The sequence below is a fragment of the Arachis hypogaea genome, chromosome 5 (assembly GCF_003086295.3).
Source record: "Arachis hypogaea cultivar Tifrunner chromosome 5, arahy.Tifrunner.gnm2.J5K5, whole genome shotgun sequence".
Classification (NCBI taxonomy): domain Eukaryota; kingdom Viridiplantae; phylum Streptophyta; class Magnoliopsida; order Fabales; family Fabaceae; genus Arachis; species Arachis hypogaea.
In genome coordinates, this window is record NC_092040.1 from 109,226,618 (window position 1) to 109,243,439 (window position 16,822).

The window sequence follows — 16,822 nt, forward strand, 5'->3', positions numbered from 1 at the left end:
TAAGACCGCTTGTTTTAAACCAAGCGCATCTCGCAAGAGATTTCCCCAAAAACCACACGCGTAAAATATGGTTGTGTAAATTAAACGACCTAGTCAATTGACAATTATACACATACTACTCAATTTACAATTAATCAAATAATACAAATACATTTAGAAAAATTTCAAGAAAATATCCAATAGTGCCATTATTTTCTTTTTTCTTTTTTTTTTCCCTTTCCCATTAAACAGTATGCGCCAACCAGAAATCGCATTTATTTAACTTGTCCTCAACATTGAATGGTCATCACCACCCAAATACGGCTCGTCCGAGACAATAACAGCATCAGCATCCCACCAAGTATCCGCATCAGATTCCGTTACGTTGCCTAACGGCGTCAACACTTTCCTCATGTCACCTACCGTAACGCCGTAACGGCCTTCATCAGTGACGTAAACCTTCTGAACGCCGCCAGATTCAACCCGCACATTCTTTCCCACGCTCCGGCCCCACTCCGCCACCACCGTCGGCTTCCGTTTCCTGAGGCGCGTGTCCCAAATCTTCACCGCCAAATTACCACGCGCGCCCTCTCCGGCGGAGAGAACCACAGAGCGCGACGCTGCAGCCGTGGAACCCGACGGCTCATCGTGGATGTCGTAACCCGAAACGACGCCGTCCAGCCTCTCTTCGTAATCATCGAAATCGAGACCCAATCCAAACCCTATGCTATCCCACAATTTCACGACGCTCTTGCTGTTGGCGATTTCCGAAAGGGAAAAAATATCACCAATGCTACGACGTCGTTTAAGCCAACTGTTGTCGTTTTGATTCTGAACGTCGTCCTCATCGACGACGTCGTTTCCATTTGCGCCTCTCACTCGAAAATACTCGTTCACTCGTTGAAAACTGGAAAACACGGAGAGTTCATTTTCGTGTCCGTCTTCAAACTCCGACGACGATGACAAATCCGAAATGGCATCGTCGTTGTCGGAGCTTGTGTAATCATCGTCGGAGCTAAACGAGATTGAGGGAAGTGAAGGGGCTTTGTTGCGGAACCTGATGATGAAGATGGTGACTCTGTTGAATATGCCGCCAACGGTGGCGACTAGAGCGAGAATCAAAGCGCCCCATTTGCAGAAACTGTAGGCTATGGAAACAGATTGGATTCCGGCGATGGAGGTTGAAGTGATCTGAGAAGGGAAAGATGGGTTCTGCAGTGTACTGAGACCTGCTTGGAGATCGTTGAGCCTGTCTATCAATGGAACTTGCATTTTTTATATTTTTTATTTTTCTGTATGTGTGGGGGGTTTTTGAGAAAAACAAATGATGGTTTTCAATTTGAGAAGGTGCACCTAAAACAGTGACAACTGGAAAGAGAGAAGCTTGTAAGGAAGGGGCGAGGGATATATAGAGGAAGAAACAACAAGGACAGATGTGGAACGATAATGTTAAAAACTAAATTTATCGATTATTAATTAATTATGAGAGAAAAAGCCTCGAAACTAACGAAAAATAATATACAAAATTACAAACTATTAATTAAAATATTAATTAATTTTAAACAACAATAGCCAATAGGTAATAGTTAACATAAAAATAAAAAATTATTTGGAGATCAATATTATATATCTTATTTGAATAATATTAATTAATTTTTTATTTAGAAACTATAAAATATTTTTTTATAAGAATAAAAATATTTTAAAGCTTTAATAATATTAAATCTATAAATAGTTATATCATAAAATAATTATTTATTATATTTTGATATTTTAAACACTTATTAATAAAATTATTTTTTTAAATTTAAATTTTTATAAAATTTATTATTTTTTATCAATTATTAATTAATAATATTTAAAAATATAAATTAAAATTATATTATTAAATTATTAAAATAAAATATTAGATTAATAATTAAAAATATTAATAAAAAATAATAAATTATACTAATTTTTTCATATTTTTTTATTTCTTATTCATAAAAATTAAGATTAGAATAAGAAAAATGGTTGGAGCAGAGGGAAATAGGGAATGGTGATTCCACGTGGGACAAAAAGCAAAAAAAGATTGGGATGGCTGAGTCATGAGATGCTCTTAAACGTAAATGGTAGGACCAGTTTACTGGGAACAGGTCATTTCTCGAACCTGGAATTTGTGGTTGTTGAGGACTTAAGGTCACTGAATACTTCTCCTGTAGAATTTTGACACGTGGTGATAGGCCTTTGCCCTGTATGTGTTTACAAATGCAATTATTAGCTGCCGCTTAATTGAAATAATTTTAATTTATTATCGGAGGTTGTTTATAAAATTATATTATTCTTTTTAAAATACAATTTTTAAAATTTAATTTAATATACCTAAAATTTGTACATATATATCTAAATTATATATCATTATATTAAAAAAATATTTGTTATACTCTTATTATTTGAATAATTATCCAAATAAATAAATATAACTAAAAAATTAAATAAAATAATTTACTAAGAATAAGTTACTTCTAACAATAATTTACTGCCATTTTTACCATGATATGCAAGTATTTTTAATTTTTAAAGTGTCTTATTGCTAGAATTTTTCAAAAAATACTCTCTTAAAATTTTGAGATTAACTATTATTAAGTTTTCTATGAGTAAATCTCATAAGAATTGATAATGGCAGCACCTGCTGCATTTCAGGGGTTAGGAGGAATATTGGAGGTGTTGGAGGAAGATCAAATTATTAAATTTGGGAAGAAGGATATAAAAAAAGGTTTGGAGAAGTGTATAAGAAGTCTAGTTGAAAAATTAATGGTTGATCGTAAGTTCAATGCTGGTACGTAAGAGGCTACTCTATTTGCGATATGGAGATCGACAGTCGGTGAGCTTCAAAATTTTAGATCACGGTGGCGACATATTTCAATTTTTCTTTGAAAAGGAAATTGAGATTATTAGGATTGAGAATGGAGCCCCTTGGCTATTTAAAATTATATTCTCAACTTAAAGAGATGGAAAGGAGAAGATTCAATTGTGGAAATTGAATTCCTACAAGTGCTTATATGAATCTAGTTGTGGAGTTTACCAGAACATTGTAAAATAAAATAATTAGGTAGGAATAGCTGGGGAGAGTGATGGAAAAGTGATGGATGTTGACTTATTTATTTTAAGAGGAAAAGAGGAGCAAATAATTAAAGTGCAGATTGGGTTGGATGTCACAGGGGAGATAAAAATGTGATCGAACTGCAAGTCAAATATGAAAGAATAGAAAATTTTTGTTACTATTGTGGATTCTTATGACACGAGGCTCGCGAAAGAGAAATGGGGACATTGGGTCAGAGCTGAACAATTTGGAAGGAGGGTCAGCTCCCAAAAAGAGAACCAGAACCCAAATTCTGACTAGCTGTCAGAGAAGAAATACCAAAGAGTTAGAAAGCCAACTCCGTTAAGTCTAATTAAAAGCTTTGCAAGTCTCTCGGTTAATGAGGCTAACACGCGAAAAGGAGTTGAGGATGATGAGGTGGAAAGTAAAACACAGAAAGAAAAGAGGAGGATTTTGGTCCTTGCTGATCAGCCAATTCAAGAAAAGCAATATAACAGTGAAAAAGCAGCACAGATGGAGAATAGAGAAGAAAATTCAGAACAGAATGATAACTCAGATGGCATATTTTTTAGTGCTTTGGTCAATGCACCTGAGGCCAAAGAAAAACACAAGTTGAGTTTGAAGCAGATGGCAAGGAAAGCTAAAATGAGCAACAAGGTGACAGGGAGTTAAAAGGAGAACAGAGAAAAAGGAGGATATGACAGCAAGTAATAAGCATTGTTCGATAGAAACAAGTCAAACTGAGAAGGGGGAGGGTGCCGCCCGACAATTGGCACACAAGGATCCATGAAGATGACAATGTGTAACTGTCGGGATTTGGGAAAACCCCTTACAGTTCACAACATTAAAGGAATTGTTAAATCCCATTCTCCTGAGGTATTGTTTCTCTGTGAAACCAAAAATAATACCTCGCATGTGGAGAGGGTGATTAAGGATGTTGGTTTCTCGAATTTGTTTTTCTTGGACCCGATTGGACAGGTAGGAGGATCAATGGTTGCTTGGAAGGAGGAAACGAAGGTGCAAATCAAAGCTTTTGAATCTTTTCTAGTGCACTTTGCATGGGAGGACGGTCAAAATACAAAGACATAGAAAGTTTTAGCTGTGCACCTCCACACAAATAAAACTATTAGAGAAGCTCAGTTCGGACAATTACTTTGGATTATGAATAACTCGGGAGAGCATCGATTGGTGGTAGGAGACTTCAATGCTATAAAGGCCCACCATGAGAAAGAGGGAGGGAGGATGAAAGTAACATCATCCATTCAGAAATTCAATGATTTTATTAATAAAGCTGAATTGGTGGATTTGGAATATGAAGGCAAGAAGTTCACATGGAGTAGTAGGCAATTCGGAGGCAATTTTATTTAAGAAAGACTAGACAAAGCACTTGTTTCGACAAAATAGAGAGCAGAATATCCAAACAATTTCGTGTCTTATTTGGATGGTACAAAATCTTATCACTGCCCCTTACTCATTAATTCAGAAAAGGAAGAAAGAAGGTCAAAAAGAAGATTCAAGTTTCAAGAGCGTTGGTGCGATAAAGAATAGGTATCGAAAATTGTTAAACATGCTTGGGACTTGGAAGTAGTGGACTTACCCATGTTCAAATTGGCTGCAAAACTAAAACATTGCAGGCATAAACTGTTTGAATGGCAAAAATCAGCAGCTTCAAATTTAAAACAGCAGATCCGAAGAGTGCAGGGGAAATTGAAAGAAGAAAAAGAAAAAGGAGTAGATGCAGATGGCATAGTAACAAGGATATTGGAGGCTGAGTTAGAAGAGAACTTGGAGCAGGAAGAACGGCTTTGGAAGAAAAAATCTTGAGTGAAATGGCTAAATTGGGGTGACAAAAACACAAAGTTCTTTCACTCTAAATTTCAGTCAAGGTGCCGGAGGAAGAAAATCCAAGAACTCGTAGATGACAGTGGTAATGTGGCCTCTGATCAACAAGGTATTGCAGCTCTAGCTTAGGAATATTTTGTTAATATATTTACTTTTGATAATCCAAGGGAACCTACGGAAGTTCTAGAAAAAATTTCTACAAAGGTAGATATTCGCACCAACCGAATGCTCACTAGAATAGTAACAGGCAGTGAGATTAAAGCAACAGTGTTTTCTATATATTAATCCATCATTTTCAGCTCCAGGAGATGATGGGTTTACAAGAAAGTTTTTTCAATTTTATTGGGAGCTAATTAAGAAGGATGTAGCAGTCAAGTGTTTCTTTTCAGGAGGTAAATTGTTGAAAGCTTTCAATCATACAAATATTTGCCTTATTCCAAAAATTAGAAATGCTAACACTATGAAGCACATTAGACCAATCAACCTTAGTAGTGTTTTCTATAAAATTATTTTTAAGATTTTGGTACAAAGACTACAACATGTAATAAATCAGGTGATAAGTGATACTCAGAGCGCTTTCATTAGAGGAAGATTGATTAGCGATAATATTTTAATTGCGTATGAGTTTATGCATTTTTGAAGAATAAGAGTTATTGAGACTATGAATTGGCTCTGAAACTTGATATGAGCAAGGCTTATGATAGGGTTGAGTGGATTTTTGTGTGGGAGATTATGAGCAAGATGGGATTTTGCAAAAAGTGAATGGACTGAATAAAAGAGTGTGTGACAACTGTTTCCTACTCTGTTACTGTGGAAGGTCAACCTCATGGTTTTTTTTAAACCATGCAGAGGATTACGTCAGGGTGATCCTCTCTCCCTCTATCTATTTTTGTTCTATGTAGAGGGTTTTTCCCGTTTGCTCCACAGAGAAGAACGAAGGCTAGAGTTTTCTGATTTGAGATTGAACCCCAGATACCCTAAGGTCAGTCATTTATTCTTTGTAGGTGATTCTATTTTGTTTAGTAAAGCGAAAACGAAAGATTGCGAAAGTTTACTAAAGTTGTTTAAAGACTATGAAGAAGTGAGTGGTCAGATAATAAATTTAGATAAGTCTTCTGTTTTCTTTATTAAGAACACTCTTCTATCAGTCCTTGATCAGCTGGCTGCCCTGTTGTCTGTATCACATGTTGGTTGCCAGAACAAGTATTTAGGCCTTCCAACAATGGTCAATAGATCGAAAAAAGAGACATTTAATTTTGTCAAAGACAAGGTTTTGCAAAAACTATAGCATTGGAAGCAAACTTTGCTTTCAGCTAGTGGCAGAAAGGTTTTAATAAAAACAGTGGCAACTACAGTGCCTCTATACACACTGAGCTGCTTTAAGCTCCCCGAGACACTATTAGAGGACATCCAAAAGTCAATAATGCAGTTTTTTTTTTGGGGCCAAAAGAACGCAGAGAGGAAGATGTAGTGGATTAATTGGCAGATTGTTTGTAGACCAAAGAACAAAGGTGGTATGAATTTTAAGGATCTCAGGGCTTTTAACTTGGCTATGTTAGGAAAACAGGGTTGGGGGTTGATCTCTCGGCCTCACTCTCTAATTTACAAGGTCTATCAAAGCAGATATTTTAAATTTTCAACCTTCCTATGCGCAGAAATAGGTAATAGTCCATCTTGGGGTTGAAAAAGTGTTCTGAAAGGTAGAAAGGTTTTGGAGAAAGGCATTTTTTAGAATATTTAAAGGGGACATTCAGTTAAAATCTTAGAGGACAACTGAATAAAGCAAATTCAACCAAATGAAATTCAAATTCTCAACCATTCACACAATCACTCGATTTGGGTTTTTGAACAACTTTTACCAGATCAAACTTGGAATCGAGAGCTAATCACCTCAACATTCACACAAAGCGTAGTGCAAGCAATCATAACCACAAGCATCAGAACAACAGAAGATATGGTTATCTGGAATAAAGAGAAGAATGAATGCTACTTGGTTGCCTCTGGATATACGTTGGCCTTTCAGTTCTTCTATGCACCAGTTGAGTTTTTGCCAGAACAATGTAGAAGGAGAGAAATCTGGAGTTCAATTTGGAAGTTAAAATGCCAATCCAAAATTAAAATTTTTCTATGGAAAATAATACATGAAGGCTTATCAGTCAAAGAAAGATTATACTCCAGAATCCAAATGGTGAACCCAATCTGCAATTGATGTGACGCTACAGTGGAATCAACTCTCCACTGCCTCACTCAGTGCCCGAAATCAAAGAATGCTTGAAAAATAGCAAGCCTTCTCTAGACAAACAAAGAAACAAAAATATAGAGATAGTGGTTATGGCTCCAAGAACAACTCAAAGAGAGAAGAAAAATGTAAAAAGAAACTCATTTGTCAGCAATACTAATCTAGTAGATTTGAAAGATGAGAAACTTGAAAATTTTTGAAACCAAAGTCATTTCTCTTCAAAAAGTAGTAGCTTTTACAAGGTTCGAAACTCTGGAAGCAGTGGCTAACCTCCATTAATAAAGCTTTAAGAATAACGCTCGTTCTCCAAAAAATCAAAAACTCTTCCTTTTTTATCATTTTACCCTTTTTTACGTTTTTCAGTAACGATTTTTATCTTAATTAAGAGTTAATATCTAGCACTTTTGTTTAGTTGAAAAATTCTCATTTTTCTCTTGCTGTAAGTCCAAAATGAGTCTTTTATTTTATTGCACCAATAAAATTTGTCTTTGGAAATAAAAACAATAATTTACGGTCAAAAATTAAAATTGTTATTTCTATTATAAAATTAGGTATTTGATATGTACAATTACTATTACATCTTTATTTACTATATTTCTTATCAAATAGTTCTTTCGGTTAATATTGAGAAAACTTACTTTTAAATACTTTTCATAAGTAAGCAGTATAATATTTTTCGTTATTAAATAAATTTTAATTTTTTATTTATTATATTCTATATTAATAATTTAAATTTAAAATTTTGTAAAATATTTAATTTTTTTATTTTTTTAACCTTTAATAACAAATTAATTTGCAAAAATTACTACACACTTATTTGGAATAGTTTGAAATAAAAAATTTATTCACAAGAATACGTATAATAAACAAATATATTTGTATTTTATTGTTCAAAATATTGAAAATCATTCTCGACCATTTGTATTATTAAATAAATATTTTTTTATAATAGTTACGTAGAATAATACTCAATTTGACACCTAAAATTTAAGGTTGGAAAATAATTTTTAAATTTATGATTGACTCAATTTGAATTTTAAATTTACAACAGTAACTCTTATTAACTTTTGAGTTTATCTCCATTAATATCGTGCTAAAATCTACTAGAACGTCGACGTCTAAAAATTTAGTTGATTCTGTAACATCCTCACAAAAACGATAATAACAAGTTTAATTTGTGAAATTTGAGATTTCAAGAAAAATCTTCTAAGAGCTCTAATAAGTCTCAATCACATAAAACTTGAAGAATCCAAATAGCGACTAATTAATATACCAAATCAGTACATCGATAATAAAGATCAACTCAAGAATTAATATGAATTACAATTATAAAGGCCAAACTAAAATTTAAAACTTAATTTGAGCCTAGCTTTAAATTTTAAAGGCCAAATTAAATATTAACTCTAGCTACATATAATATATTTGAAAATATAATTAATTAGAATATATTCTTAACCTTAAAAGTTAAAACAAATGATTGAGATGATCACTTAGAGTCTTATTATTAATAAAATGTGTGTCAAACACATATTTTAAAGATACTAAAATTTAAAATTTTACATAAAAACGTAAAAAATGTAAAATTTTGAAGTTTCTTATACATTAAACAAAATTTCACTTTGATTCCGTTAACTAATTTTTTTTATGAAACATTTTGGTTAAATTTATTATAATTATAATTATTTTATTGTTATTATTGGTTCTACTATATGGTGGTCGGTTTTAAAAACAGAAAACTTTGTCGCCTTGTGAAGTGGTTGAGTGTGCTTGTTTTGCTAGTTGTCTGGTTGTTAGGCGGATGGTCACAACTCTCTACACATGACTCGGATTTCCCTTATCAGACTACATATAATTGTTGATGATCTTTAGAATTTTCTTTAACAGAAATCTAAAAATTCAAAAGATATCGTAAACACTGAATTTGTTGAGTGCTATATGAACATTAAAAATTAGTCATTAGAATACATGTAAATATCTGAAGAATATATATAATAATTATATACAAATACGTAATATATATATATATATGATTAGTATTTGTTGAATCCAAAAACTATATAAAGGAATGACAAAAATAATATTACGGATAATAAAATATTGTGACTCGCAATATTTGTTATCATTATTGTTTGTCTCTATATTTTTATTGAGTTGTCATGGTATTTTCTTGAGAAAATTAATTATATAGACAATTAAGAATGATAATTTAGAAGAAGGACCATTATATAAAAATTATTAGTAAGGGCCTACAAACTATTAATTAAAAGAAAGTATTACACATATTTTATATATTACCATTTACCACCATAATTCTCTTTCATTTATGCTTTAGATTTTACTCCACTTCACTGCATGATTGAATTTTCTGTATGCTTCGTTGAGTCATTGTTGTACATCTAGATTATTATTTGAGAGATATTGGATTATTGCGTATGTGTTTATATGGCATTACTTGAACAAAGTATTTGTTGGGTGTAGAAAGTCAGAGAAATCTCCTGTTTTGTGTGTAAGGCAATGGGAGGTACCTACAAAGACACGTTATTGCTAAAGTTAGTAAGTGTTTTGGAAAAACTGGTGAAAGTTTCAGAGAGATGACATATCTTTAAAGATTTGACCTCCCATTTAACATAATCATGGCTCCTTACTGGGCCACCGGAATGCCCAGCTAGCCTTGATGAAGCTTCACTCGGACGTGGCACAAGAGAGATGTTAGGGCATGTCTGGAACAATTTCCCTTAGACATGTTAGTCGGCTAGCCCACCATTCATGTTTGTATAGTTGATTTTAGGTAACAATGAGGTAGGTTTCTTTGCTATGAGTTCTCGACAAGTTATGATCCCGCGTGGTGTGGGTATACCAATTCGGGGTCCGGCGTGCCCTTATTAAATGCCGCTTATGTAATAGATGATTCTATGGCCATAAATTCCAAGGGGGTAATCATAGTTTCGTCTCGTGTGTTATCGAAGTTTCTATAAGGCTGGTTTTCCTTGTTTGCCCCTTATTTATGCGATACAATTATTATTTTGCCATAATGCTCATGTTTTGTGGTGTTCCAATGTTTCATGCATGCCTCCAAGATTGCTGGTTCCAGTTTTTTCCATTATAAGGTTCGCTATCTGAATTTTTATTATATTTTGAGTGTTTTCTTCCTTGCTTAGGCACCACTTAAATAAACATCCTAAAAATAACTTTATCTAAAGACGCCTACGTGGTAAAATCTAAGCTATACATTCTAAAGTTACACTTTTAACTACATAACACTTAAAATCATAGCTTTTTTATGAAAAGCGTCACCTAATGGAAAAAAGTAAATTAGAAGATTTAAGAGAAGAAATAATTAAATTATCAAAATTAATAGATCAAAAACTAATAATTTTAACTAATGTTAATTGTAATGACACCAAATTCTTAAAATCAATACAAAATGATTTTTCTCAAAATCTTTATTTTACTATAAGTTTTATTGAAGGACTTCAAAAACCTGAAAAAACTTATATTTCACATGGAATTTCTAAAAAATGCTACCATGAAAATGATTTCCCACATCTTTATCATACTTTTAACTCACAATTAAATTCTATAGTAGATATGCTTGAAGAAATATTAGTATTCATAAATTTTCAAAGAAATAAGGAAAAAGAGGAATCTAATATAAACGAAATATTAAATAAATATTTTCAGAAAGAGAACTCTAAAGAAGAAAAAACTAAAAATATAGCCAACATAACAAAACTAAAAGTAAAACCACCATTGAAATTATGAATATTGAAGAAAAATTAGAAGAAGTTACGATGCTTTTTAAACAATTAAAAATGGCTCAAGAAAATAATATTATGGAACAAGAATTTCAAATAGAAGAAGAATTAGTAAATTCTGAAAATATAGAAAATGAAGAACACATCCTAGATTATTCAAGTGATGAAGAACCAGCAATTCCAATACAAGTAAAAAATGAAGCTGGAACATCTAAGGATAATCAATCTCAATTTAAATGGGAAACAGGTTCTGAAAATTATGCTTTTAAAAAGGGATTTATAAATAAAAATTCAAAGTATACAACAATACTATCAAAGTACGTTCCTAAGATCCAGGAAACGGAAGGAGATAGAATGCTTGATTTAGACTGTAAAAAGAATGAAAAAGAAAATTTCAAGAACTGGTTGAATTCCTTTTTATTAGAAGCCTTTACTAATCCAAAACTTAGTGAATTGTCTGGAGGAGATATCTGGAATTATATAGGGTTTCACACTAAAGGAACTGTAAGAGATTATATGACATCAATAGAAAACCAAATAATAGAAGAATTAGCAACAAAAACAACAGTTTACGATAAGATATTACATATAATGATGATTCTGTATAAAGAATTTTTTGAAAAAAATAGTAGATCATAGACAAGAAGTCTATGATAAAGAATATCAAGAAGCAAAAAATCATTTAGCTAATATTCAAATATATGATTTATGTAATGTGGAATCTTACATATGTGAATACAGAATACATTATTATAAACTAAAAGAAGAAGATAAAAATCATTATCTTAGTATGTATATAACAAAACTTCCATACCCTGCTAATGAATTTATAATGGGAAGATTTATAAGAGAAATAAATAGAGGAACAATTGAAAATAATTTTGGCGGAGCAACCTCTGCAATAAGAGAGGAAATAAAAGAACGTTGTATGCAAGACGCAACTCAGAAAAGATTTGAAAATATAATTAGAATTTGCTGTCAGGATAATGAAGAAATACCTCAAAAATATGGTCTTAATAAAAATTTTCAAAGAAAAAGAAAATATCAATTTAGAAAAAGAAAATACTATCCAAACTGGAGAAAAAAGAGGTATTTTAGAAAAAGAAATAACAATAAAAACAAAAAACAAAAAAATAACTATTGCCCAAATAAAAAAAAAATTGTAAGTATTGGTATTGCCAAGAAGAAGGACACTATGCAAATGAATGTCCAAAAAAGAAGGATGAAAAAGACCTTACCAAACAATTAGAAATTGCTAAGTCTTGTTTCATGAAACCATTAGAAGAATCAGATGATAACTTAGACTATATCTTTGAATATGTCTCAGAAACAGACTCAGAGACTGAGTAATAATGCCACATTTATTACTATAAAAATAACAGAAAAATTTGTAAATGCTTTCATAGATTCTGGAGCAACACAATGCTTTGCTAGTACAAATATAAAACTCGATTGGAAAAAATTAAAGAAACCATTAAGAGTTAGAATAGCTGACAAATCAATACATAAAATTGACCAAAAAGCAGAAATGGTTGAAATATTTATTCAAAATTATAGGTTCATTGTTCCATCCATATATATGTTAGATTCGGGGATGGATTTTATCATAGGAAATAACTTCTTAAAATTATATCATCCTTTCATTCAAGAATTAACATATATAGTTTTAAAAGCTCCACACGATTCCTCAATAAATCAAAAATAAAAACGTATAAAAATACCAACTACTACCATAGATAAGATTTTAAAATTTAAAATATTTTCTATATTAGAAACATGTTATTTAAATTTATATTTTCAGATAAATATTCCAAAAAATAATCTTGAAATAAAAATAGAAGAACTTCTGGATGAAATTTGCGCTGAAAATCTTTTAGATATTAAAAATACAAATAAAGAATTAGTAAGCATTAAATTAAAAGATCCTACAAAAGAAATAAATGTTCCAAATAAAATTTCTTATTCCGCAAGAGATAGAGAAGAGTTCTCATTAGAATGTAAAGATCTTTTGGAAAAAGGAATTATAAGATTAAGTAAAAGTCCTCATGCGGCTCCAGCCTTTTATGTCGAAAACAATAATGAAATTAAAAGGGGAAAACGAAGAATGGTAATTAATTATAAGAAAATGAATGAAGCAACGGTTGGTGATGCTCATAAACTTCCAAGAAAAGATTCTATTTTAGAAAAAATCAAAGGAGCAACTTGGTTTTCATCTCTTGATGCAAAATCAGGATATTGGCAACTTCGTTTAGACGAAGAAACAAATAAATTAACTGCTTTTACTTGCCCAACAAAAGAATCAACAAGTGTGTTGCTCTATGAATGGAATGTTTTACCATTCGGATTAAAACAAGCCCCAGGTATCTATCAAAGATTTATGGAAGAAAATTTAAAAGAGTTAAATGAATTTATCTTAGTTTACATTGATGATATATTAATTTTTACAAAACAGGATAAAGAAGATCATTTTCAAAAATTATTAATAGTTTTAAAAAGATGCAAAGAAAAAGGATTAGTTCTTAGCAAAAAGAAAGCAAAAATAGCAAGACAAGAAATAGAGTTTCTTGGGTTAATTTTATCCACTCAAGGAAAGCTAAAACTACAACTAAATATTTTAGAAAAGATAAATTTATTTTCTAATAAAATAGAAGATAGAAAATAATTACAAAAATTTTTAGGATGTATAAATTATATTTCTGATCAAGGATTTTTAAAGAATATAACATAATACACTAAAAACTTATTTCCAAAAATAAGTACTAAAAAAGAATGGAAATGGGAAGAAAAAGATAGTATGCAAATTCAAAGAGTCAAAGAATTATGTAAAAAGCTTCCGGAACTTTATATTCCAGAAGAAAACGACTACTTAATAGTAGAAACAGATACTTCAGACATAACCTGGTTAGGATGTCTAAAAGCTAAGAAAACTATAAGAAGTTGGAAACAAGAAAAAGAATCACTAGATTCTAAATATTCCCCAAAAGAATTACTTTGCAGGTATATTTCAGGGATTTTTACTCCAACAGAGCAGAGATATACTACTCATGAAAAAGAAACTCTAGCAGCAATTAAATCTCTTAAAAAATGGAAAATTGATTTACTACCCAAAGAATTTACATTAAGGACAGATTCAAGTTACCTAACAGGTTTCATTCGATACAATTTAAAGGTTGATTATAATCATGGGCGACTGGTAAGATAGCAATTATTTTTGTTACAATATCCAATGAAAATTGAATATATTAAGGGTAACAAAAATGTTATTGCAGATACATTAACAAGAGAATGGAGTTCGTTTACAACGCATTGAATCAAGAAATTCAAAAATATCAGCAGGAACTCGAAAAATGCAAACATTGTCAGCAGATAAGGACACAGATCAAATCCCTCAAGAAGGCCATTGAAACAATGAAATCAACACAACAAGCAAAATCATCAGAGTTCAGCCAGCTAAGCATGGTGGACAAACCAGGTGAAGAAAAAATTTCAGAAAATAAAACAATTGCTGAAATTATTAAAAAATCCACACAAGATAAAAATATTATGTAATTTATAATGGCCCCATGAAAGGAGTATATGATGCCTAGAAAAAAGCAGCACCATTCACACATCAATCAAAGATAGTTCATAAAGGAGGATTTTTAACATTAGAAGAGGCAAAGAAATCCTTCAGGGAATATGAAGCTCTTCATCCAGAGCAAATCCTAAAAAGAGCAGATAAAACTCCAATTCAAGCCCAGAGAACAGGAATAATGAGAAACATTCCTACAAGGACTGAAATCAAGGAAAAGAAAAGGGTCTGTAGATCAAATCTCAGAGAAACCCTTAATATAATCCTGAATTGGACTGAAGAAAAAAGGACAAGTCTGGGATACTATCCTATTGCCAAAGAACAGCTAACAAAGCTGGTTATCTTTCCAGAGGCTTCCCCATCTGACACTTATCAGTTTTTCCAGTATGGATTAATTGATATAATTTTAATTTTTAATGATCTAAAAATTATTAGTGAGTTTTCTGCAGGATTCGTTGATGCAGTAAAGAGATTTAAAAATATGATTGACAATGTAAATCTAAGGGATATATTCCTAAAATTTACAAATAGTCAACCTATTTTTAATGAAGAAGAAGAATGCTTAGTTCCAGCACACCAAGTAATATTCATGTCCGTCTTCACAGGAAACTTTCAACCAATTGATCAAATTCAAGATTTAACAATCTACAGTCATGAAGGAAGACTAGCCAGTACATTAGCAAGGGTCTTTGAAAGAACTCAAAATATAACAAAGGAATCTCACACAAGAATTAATTATAAAAGCAGAAATACTCTGCTTGTATCCAGTAAAAGAAATGAAATTGAAGAAAGAGAGATGAGACTCTTGGTGGAATTTGAATCTGCATTCTACAATCTATCCAGACTCTTAGAGAAGCTCCCTGAAGGGATAAAAAGGAATCTCTGCTATTTGATAAAAGACAGAGAAGACCACAAGTGCCAGCTATGTGCCTCAGAAATATCTGAAGAAAGCAATAATGAAATGGAATCCACCCACATGATAAAAGAAGAGGACAGTACATCCACCCACATGATAAAAGAAGAGGATAGTGCATCCACCCATATGATAAAAGAAGAGGACAGCGCATCTGAAGCATCCCTCAACATTATTGTATAATGACGTAAGCGCTTAGGTCACAGAGCACCAACAATGTAGCTGGTGCAAGATAATAAAACAATGATGTAAGCAATGACGTCATAAGAAGGGTAAAGATGGTAATTGTCCATCAGACCCAACCATTATAAATAGAGTGCTTAGGCAATAGAAGAAGCATCAGAAAATAGAAAGCAGAAGGCTAAGAGTACTCATATGCTAGGAGAGCAAAGAGGAAGCTGCCGAGGCGATTCTGTAGTCTGACAAAAGAATTCCCTTAGGAAAAATAGTTTTAAACTCCCCTCTGGAGTTAATATCTATAATCTCCCATTTGGAGATAAAAACACCTTATGTAAAATATACTAAATAAAGGAAGTTTTTCTCCAGAAAGGTATGTCTTTGTCCTAATCTCTTAGTTATGAATTATTTAGAAAGTTTAGAATTAACGAAAGAATCTGATTATGATAGATTAACTGCTTTATTAGATAACGAAAAATAGGCTGTTCTAAAAACAGAACTAAATCTCAAATCAAATGAAAATTTTAATAAACAAAATCTTTTAAAAGAAGTTTTTAATAGAAAAAATATAATATACTATGGAAAAATTCAACTTGAAGCCCCTGTAAAAATAAAATCTGCTAATGGAGAACTTGAAATAGCTTTGATAAATGATGAAGAATTAAGTAAACAAATTGGGAAAATTAAGGATCAACAGAAAAGATCTAAAATTGGATGGATTCATATTAGTACCATACAAGTTTTAATCAAATCTACATATATGAAATGAATTAATTCACCAATAAGTCTAGCAATCTGTGACAAAAGAATCACTGATGACCCGATAGATCAAATAATCGGAATTGTTCATGAAAATTTGGCAAATGTAAATGTTAAATTTAATGCCCATCTTGGATATGCTATACCTTTATCAACTGAAAATCTTGGTAGATCTATAAGTTTAGCTTATAAATTTCATAGAAAAAGTTTAATGGAACAAGATGATGAACCATTTTCAATTACATATGCAATAAATTATGCTTTAACAAATAGCCATCGTAGTATAATATTTAAAAATAGAGAAAGAATTTATGTTGATGAATTATTTCAGAAAATTGTAAAAACAGAAATACCAAAATATAAAGCTATTGAAAACCCAGTTCTATTATTAAAAGAACCATCAAATAGATCGGTTTCATCAAATTTTCAAATAAGAGAATCTAAAATCAATAGTCCCTTAAGTTTATCTAAATTAAAAATTAAAGAAGAAAACTCTAAAATAAAA

The 16,822-nt window shown here is 31.5% G+C and overlaps 1 protein-coding gene across 1 annotated transcript; it reads right to left on the reverse strand.

The window, feature by feature from the left end:
• Window positions 1-258: 258 nt before the first annotated feature.
• LOC112803975 (uncharacterized) lies at window positions 259-1,251 on the reverse strand. The gene has a single exon (XM_025847418.1). It carries the CDS (start codon window positions 1,249-1,251, stop codon window positions 259-261), a length of 993 nt encoding a protein of 330 aa, XP_025703203.1.
• Between the last annotated feature and the right edge of the window lie 15,571 nt (window positions 1,252-16,822).

Bases quoted from the DNA above. Each gene is read 5' to 3' on its own strand.
- LOC112803975 (XM_025847418.1), bottom strand. From the start codon at position 1,251: ATGCAAGTTCCATTGATAGACAGGCTCAACGATCTCCAAGCAGGTCTC.